At 40.9% G+C, this 8,750-nt stretch overlaps 1 protein-coding gene across 1 annotated transcript in view; it reads right to left on the bottom strand.

Annotated features, from left to right (window-relative positions):
- Positions 1–1,972: 1,972 nt before the first annotated feature.
- tada1 (transcriptional adaptor 1) overlaps positions 1,973–8,750 on the bottom strand; it is a 122,950-nt gene continuing 116,172 nt past the window's right edge. Inside the window, exon 8 of the mRNA XM_063063777.1 lies at positions 1,973–3,273. Within this exon, the coding sequence (XP_062919847.1) occupies positions 3,124–3,273 (150 nt within the window). The 3' untranslated portion in view covers positions 1,973–3,123. The remainder of the gene's footprint in view (positions 3,274–8,750) is intronic.

Below are 8,750 nucleotides of genomic sequence, written 5' to 3'. Positions count from 1 at the left end.
GCCTTCAGATTGCTATGGTGTAAAATGGGGAAGATCCATGGAGACGTGTTTGTATAATTAAGTTTAGAGATAATGAAAAGTATGAGGGGATCTGAGTGAGGCAAAGAATCAGATGTGGAAGTAGATGACTTTGTGATGGCACAATTTGTGGTCTAAACCTCATTTCAGAATCAAACAGGATATCAAGGTTGGGAAGAGACCAACTCAGCTCCAAAGTGGAGAGGAATGGAACCAGCTGCTATAAACAGGCAGGAACCAAATTTGGTTTTCCGAGCAAATTGGAAAAAAATTTCTGTTCATCCAGTTCTGGATGTAGGATAAGCAATCTATCAACTTAAAATATAGTGCAATGGTGTGATGGAGCTGATTATATAACCAAACTGTAAGTTGATCCAAGCATGTAAGAATAATGGTTTTGCACAACTGTGTTGTATAGAAACATAAAAAACCTACAGCACAATACAGGCCCTTCGGCCCACAAAGTTGTGCCAAACATGTCCCTACCTTAGAAATTACTAGGCTTACCTACAGCCCTCTGTTTTACTAAGCTCCATGAACCTATCTAAAAGTCTCTTAAATGACCCTATTGTATCCGCCTCCACCACCGTTGCCGGCAACCCATTCCACGCACTCACCACTTGCTAAGTTAAAAAACCTACCCCTGACATCTCCTCTGTACCTACTCCCCAGCACCTTTAACCTGTGTCCTCTTGTGGCAACCATTTCAGCCCTGGGAAAAAGCCTCTGACTATCTACACGATCAATGCCTCTCATCATCTTATATACCTCTGTCAGGTCACCTCTCATCCTCCGTTGATCCAAGGAGAAAAGGCCGAGTTCACTCAACCTATTCTCATAAGGCATGCTCCCCAATCCAGGCAACATCGTTGTAAATCTCCTCTGCACCCTTTCTATGGTTTCCACATCCCTCCTGTAGTGAGGCGACCAGAACTGAGCACAGTACTCCAAGTGGGGTCTGACCAGGATCCTATATAGCTGCAACATTACCTCTCGGCTCCTAAATTCAATTCCATGATTAATGAAGGCCAATATACCGTACGCCTGCTTAACCACAGAGTCAATCTGCACAGCTGCTTTGAGCGTCCTATGGACTCGATCCCCAAGATCCCTCTGATCCTCCACACTGCCAAGAGTCTTACCATTAATATTATATTCTGCCATCATATTTGACCTACCAAAATGAACCACTTAACACTTACCTGAGTTGAACTCCATCTGCAACTTCTCAGCCCAGTTTTGCATCCTATCAATGTCTCGCTGTAACCTCTGACAGCCCTCCACACTATCCACAACACCCCAACCTTTGTGTCATCAGCAAACTTACTAACCCATCCCTCCACTTCCTCATCCAGGTCATTTATAAAAATCACAAAGAGTAGGGGTCCCAGAACAGAACCCTGAGGCACCCCACTGGTGACTGACCTCCATGCAGAATATGACCAGTCTACAACCACTCTTTGCCTTCTGTGGGCAAGCCAGTTCTGGATCCACAAAGCAATGTCCCCTTGGATCCCATGCCTCTTTACCTTCTCAATAAGCCTTGCATGGGGTACCTGATCAAATGCCTTGCTGAAATCCATATACACCACATCTACTACTCTTCCTTCATCAAAGTGTTTTTGTCACATCCTCAGAAAATTCAACCAGGCTCCTAAAGCACGACCTGTCCTTGACAAATCCATTCTGACTACTCCTAATCATATTATACCTCTCCAAATGTTCACAAATCCTGCCTCTCAGGATCTTCTCCATCAACTTACCAACCACTCAGGTAAAACTCACTGGTCCATAATTTCCTAGGCTATCTCTACTCCCTTTCTTGAATAAAGGAACAACATTCGCAACCCTCCAAGGATTTTAGACAATTTTTAAAATCAATTTCGAGTTGTATACTCAAAATTCAGAGATTAATACTTGTAAATTTTTCAACATAAGCTAAATGACATCTGGTTTTATTGATATTTAAATGAATTGACTACAGCATTTTTCCAGATCAACTACAAAATAAAATTATAAATACACAAACATGTAAAACAAATGTAAAAAAAAAACTTGTATACAAAAGAACCTGTATTATACAGATTAAATCTCAATTTTTATCATACAAAAATAAACTTATTCAACGTTGTTATTACAATGCATTGGTAACATGCACTTAAGACATTTTGCCCATTGATAATGGTATTTTCCTTTAATTAAACTTGCACAAGGAATCAGGATCTACCTAGTAAAGTTATTTTACATTAGTTGGCAGGTGTTATGCACAAAAGGGAAACCAATCAGGCCTTTAAGTACTTTGCAAACTTTTAGCAAATGCTTGCTTAGTTTCTTGTGTGACATTCTAACCTTTAGCAAAATACTAAACCAGCTTACTTTAGAATTAATCCATAGGCTGGCAGACTGGTGCTGCAGGAAGTACAAGTGTGTCATGCTTCCGGCAACCTACGTTCAATCCAAACCTCAGGTGCGCTCTGTGTAGACCTCACACTTTCTGCCTTTTTGCATGGTTTCCTGTCACATCCCAAAGACACACTGGTTGTTTGGTTACTTGCCAAACTATAAATTACCCTTTGAGTAGGTGGCTGGTGGGTGAATCAGGATATGTTAATAAGCATGTCACAAAGAATACGTTAGAGGGAAATAAATGGGGCAATAGGATTTATCTGATGGTCACAACTGACTTGAATCAAATGATCACCTTCTCTGTTGCAAGGAAATAGGAAAATATGAGTAGGGAATTAGTACACAAATATCACACTTTGCAACCTCAAATCAGATTACTCAAAGCAAATTTGGCCATACCAATTTTTTGGAATGCATAACAGCAATGCAGCTGCTTATTAGATGAAGGGAAACACACAGCTATAAAATTTATCATGAATATTTTATCAAAGCTGTCAAATTTAAGTAACATTGTCCATTATTTAAAGTCACATTTGTCATTAGCTACAGGCAATAACGCTTCCTAGTGCAGGGATTATCCATTGATGGTATAGACACAACATGACCGTTGATGAGGGATCTAACTTAGATCAGCAGTTATCTTATTCTTTAACAGCCAATGCAAAGCATGTTCTGAGCTCCAGAATTGGCTGCAACCAGTCAACAAACAAGGCCCTCTTTGACTGCCAGTCTTTGTCGATGGATTTTATCCTGCTCTAACTCCTCATGGCTTGGGTGCCAGAGTCTAGCCAATATCCTTTCTATATTCAAGGCATAAACTGTGTGTGCTGGTATCACTTCTCTGTGTACCTACAAAGAAAAAAAAGATACTTAAGTACAATAAAAGACAACAGATTAATGTGAACATTTCATAGAAATTGTAATTTTGGTAAGTTCATTATTTAAAAAAATCTAACTGCTGTAGGAACACAGTGGGTCAGGCAGTGTCTCTGGAGGCAGAGGCAATGTTTCAGACAAAACCCTGTGTCTAAACTGAGTATAGAGGGGTGTTAGTCAGTATAAAGAGGTGAGAAGCTTTGATCATTTCAGTTTGGCTTCATCCTGAGCTGAGTTCAAGTATGGACTCAAATCTATACTTTTCTCTTTTGCTAAAAATTAAGAGTCCTGCAGCAATATAAAATTAACTATTTAACACTAATAATTAAACCAATTACCCAAAACTCAGTTATCCTGACAATCTGGAATAACTTTTCCCATCTCAGCTCACAACTGCTAGAGAAACTGAATTAACAGATTTATAACATAATGCATTTTGATGGAAGTTTTGTTTCCAAAAGTAGCAGAAACACATCCTAGGAACCATTCAGAAAATGACGTATCATGAACTCAGGAATCCGAACTAAACACAAGAACTACACAGCAGGTCAGGCGGGAGGCAGAAGAGTGTTAGTGGCTGCTTTCTGAGATTTGGTGTAGTGGTCGAGTTGGGGCCCAAAGCTCCAGGCATAGTAAGGATTAATTTCTGCCCTTGGTACTTTAGCCACAAAGAGGAGAAGATGCACATAGATCAACCAGTTAGCTTCTTTCTTGTTGGATTTGGTTGTGGACATTGAACATTCCTTCATTTGCAACTGAAGCTGTAACATATCTACAGGCCAGAACCAAAAGATGTGCATGTGAAGAGTTGATGTGGTCCACCTTGGTTTAATTAATAACATTGTTAGCCATACATTCCACAATGGTGCATATTCTTCCAGTTGAATACAAAATACAGAGCTAATCATAGAAAAGTACAGCCATCTAGTCTGTGCCGAGACATTTAAACTGGGACCATAACCCTCCATACCCCTACCATCTATGTAGCTTTCCACACTTCTCTTAAACATTGAAATCGATCTTGCATGCACCACTTACGCAGGCAGCTCGATGCACACTCTCATGACCCTCTGAATGAAGAAATTTCCCCTCATGTTCCCCTTAAAATTTTCACCTTTCACCCTTAACCCATGATCTCTAGTTGTAGTCCCACCCAACCTCAATGGAAAAAGCTTGCTTGCATTTACCCTATCTATACTCCTCAGAATTTTGTATACCTCTATCAAATCTCCCCTCAGTCTTCCACTACCCAAGGAATAAAATGCTAAACTATTTAGGCTTTCCATATAGTACTCCAGACCTGGCAACATCCTTGTAAATTTTCTCTATACTAATTTCTGTAGGTAGTTGACCAAATCTGCACACAATACTCCAAATTAGGCCTCAGCAATGTCTTAGAAAACTTCAACATAACACCCCATCTCCTGTACTCAATACTGATTTATGAAAACCAAAGTGCCAGAAGTTTTCTTTACGACACTGTCAACTCTTTCTATGAATTATGGACCTGTATTTCCAAATTCCCTTGTATTATTGCACTCCTCAGTGCTCTAGTATTCACTGTGTAAGACCTACCCTGGTTGGATCTACTGAACTGCAACACCTCACACTTGTCTTCATTAAATTCCATCAGCTATTTTTCAGCCCTTTTTACCAACTGGTCCACATCCATCTGCAAGCCATGACAGTCTTCCTTGCCGTCCATTACACTCCCAATGTGGTGTCATTGATTGTTTGTTAGTCCAGTTAACCACATTATCATTCAGATTGATGATATATATGACAAACAGCAACAGACCCAGCACCAGTTCCTGTGGGACTCCACTAGTCACAGGCCTCCAGTCACAGAGGCAACCATCTACTACCACTCTCTGGCTTTCCCCAAGAAGTCAATGTCTAACCCAAATTACTACCTCACCTTGAATGGCGAGCAACTGAACATTCTTGACCAACATCCCATGCGGGACCTTGTCAAATGCCTTGCTGAAGTCCATGTAGACAACATCCACTGCCTTGCCTTCCTCAACTTTCCTGTTAATTTCTTCAATAAACTCTTAAGATTGGTTAGATATAACCTAATATACATGAAGCTAAGCTGACTATCCTTAATCAGTCCACGTCTATCCAAATACTCATATATCTAGTCCCTTAGAATACCTTCCAATAACTTTCCCACTATTGATGTCAGGCTCACTGCGCTATAATTTCCTGGTTTAATTTTAGAGCCTTTCTTAAACAGCAGAACAACTGGCTATCCTCCAATCCTCTGATACCTCACCTGCCGCTAAGGATGATTTAAATATCTCTGTTGGGGTCCCGACAATTCTTGCACTTGCCTCCCGCAGGTTCTGTGCGAACACCTTGCCAGGTCCTGGGAATTTATCCATCCTAATCTGTCTCAAGACAGCAAACACTTCCTCCTCTGTAATCTGTATAAAGTCCATGAAATTGACGCTGTTTTGCCTGATAGACTCTGTGTCTGTTTCCTGACTAAATACAGATGCAAAAAGTGCATTTAAGATTTTCCCCATCTCTTTTGGCTCCACACATGGATTATCATTTTGATCTTCAAGAGGACCAATTTTGTCCCTTGCAATCATTTTGTTCTCATATCTGTACAATCTCTTGGGATTCTCTTTCACTTGTATGCTAAGGCAACCTCATGACTTCATTTAGCCTTCCTGATTTATTTCTTAAGTGTTCTCTTGCATTTCTTATACTCAATAAGTACCTCATTTGTTCCTGCAATGCAACTAATTATTTTCCTTAACCAAGGCCTGAATATCTCTTGAAAACCAAGGTACCTAACACCTGTTATCTTTACCTTTTATTCTGACAGGCACATACAAGCTTTATACTCTCAAAATTTCACTTTTGAAGGCTTCCCACTTACCAAGTACATCTTTGCCAGAAAATACCCTGTCCCAATATACACTTGACAGATCCTTTCTGATATCATCAAACTTGGCCTTTCTCTGACTTAGAATCTCAACCTGTGGACCAGACCTATCTTTTTGCATATTTACTTTGAAACTGATGGCATTGTGATTTGCAGATGCAAAGTGTTCACTTGCCCTATCTGACTCCCTGATAGTAGATCAAGTATCGTACACTCTCTCGTTAGGACTTCTATGTACTGATTAAGAAAACTTCCCTGAACACATCTGACAAACTCTATTCCATCTAGTCCTTTTAACGTATAGGAGTTCCAGTCAATATGTGGAAAGTTAAAATCATCTACTATAACTACCTTATGCTTCTTGCAGCAGTCTGCCATCTCTCTACAAGTTTGTTCCTCTAAAGCCTTCAGACTGCTACAGGCATCGGTAACAATCCTGAGATCACAGCCCCAGAGATCCTGCCCTTTAACTCAGCACCTAACGCCCTGAACACTCTTTGCAGAACCTCATCACTCTTCTTTGTATCAGAACCTCATTTGTACCTACATGGACCATGACTTCTGGCCATTCACCCTCCCACTTAAAAATGCTGTGACTCGATCCAAGGTATCCCAGACCATGGCACCCAGGAGGCAACATATCATCCAGAAATCTTGTTCACATTCCCAGAACTTCCTTTCTGTTCCCCTAACTAACCAATCCGCTATCACCACAGCTTACCTCCTCTGCTCCCTTCCCTTCTGTGTCACTATGGCTGGCAAAGGAAGTCAGGGACTGCATAAAAGCCAAGGAAAGGATATAGAAGGTAGAAAAAGTGAGCGGGAAGTTGGATGATTGGGAAGCTTCTAAAAGGCAACGAAATAAATCTACAAGGGATAAGATTAAATAGGAGGGCAGACAAGCCAATAATATAAAGAAGGATACCAAATATTTTTTCAGTTATATAAAGAGTAAAAGGGAGGTGAGAGTTGATATTGGACCACTGGAAAATGATGCTGGTGAGGTAGTAATGAAAGACAAAGAATTGGCATATGAACTTAATGGTATTTTGCATCTGTCTTCACTGTGGAAGACACTAGAAGTGTGCCAGAAGTCCGTGAGTGTCAGGGAGCAGAAGTTGAGTGCTACTGCTATTACAAAAGAAAAAGTACTAGGCAAGCTCAAAGGTTTTGAAGTGCACAAGTCACCTGGACCAGATGGACTACATTCCAGAGTCCTGAGAGGGGCTGCTGAAGAGATAATGGATGCATAGGTCAGGATCTTTCAAGAATCACTTGATTCTGGAATGGTCCTGGAGGACTGGAAGTTTGCAAATGTCACTCTGCTTTTTAAGAAGGGAGGAAGGCAAAAGAAAGGAAATTATAGGCCAGTTAGCCTAACCTCATTGGTTGGGAAGTGCTGGAGTCTAATATTAAGGATGAGGTTTCGGGTACTTGAGTCTAATGATAAAATAAGTCAAAGTCAGCATGGTTTCTGTAAAAGGAAATTTTACCTGACAAATCTGTTAAGAGTTCATCCAGGAAGTAACAAGCAGGGTGGACAAAGAAGAGGCCGTGGATGGAATTTACTTGGATTTTCAGAAGACATTTGATAAGATACCACACATGAGGCTGCTTAACAACATCCTTTAGCATTACAGGAAAAATACTGGCATGGAGAGAGAAATGGTTGACAGGCAGAAGGCAGCAAGTGGGAACAAAAGGGCCCTTTTCTGGTTGGTTGGCTGCCAGTAACTAGTGGTGTTCTTCAGGGGTCAGTATTGGGACTGCTGCTTTTCATATTGTTTGTCAATGATTTGGATAATGGAATTGATGGCTTTGTGGCAAAGGTGGCAAAGTTGGCAAATGGTACAAAGACAGGTGGAGGGGTAGGCAGTTCTGACGAAGCAATGCAACTACAGGAGGACTCAGACAAATTGGATAGGCAAAAAAGTGGAAGAGGGAATACAGTGTTGGGAAATGTATGATAATGCATTTTGGTAAAAGGAACAATAGCGTGGACTATTATTTAAATGGAGAGAAGGTTCAAACATCAGAGGTGCAGAGGGACTTGAGTCCTTGCACAAGACTCCCCGAAGTTTAATTTACATGTTAAATCTGTGGTAAAGAAGGCAAATGCAATGTTGGCATTTATTTCAAGGAGAATAGAATTTAAAGCAAGGAGACAATGCTGAGCCTTTATAAGACACTAGTTTTGGGCCCCATATCTCAGAAAAGGTGTGTTGTCATTGGACAGAGCCCAGAGGAGGTTCACGAGGATGATTCCGGGAATGAAGAGGTTAACATATGAGGAGCATTTGGCAGCATTGGGCCTGTACTCACTGGAATTCAGAAGAATGCATGGGGATCTCACTGAAACCCACCAAATGTTGGAAGGACTAGATTGGGTGTATGTGGAGAGGATGTTTCCTATGATGGGGGTATCCAGAACTAGAGGGCACAGCCTCAAAATTGAGGGGCAACCTTTTAGAACAGAGGTAAGGAGAAACTTTTTTACCCAAAGTAGTGAATCTGTGAAATGATCTGCCACAGACAGCAGTGCAGTCCAAGT

The sequence above is a fragment of the Mobula hypostoma genome, chromosome 12, assembly GCF_963921235.1.
Source record: "Mobula hypostoma chromosome 12, sMobHyp1.1, whole genome shotgun sequence".
NCBI lineage: Eukaryota > Metazoa > Chordata > Chondrichthyes > Myliobatiformes > Myliobatidae > Mobula > Mobula hypostoma.
Note: the sequence above shows the minus strand (reverse complement) of the source record. Positions and strands in the feature narration are given on the sequence as shown.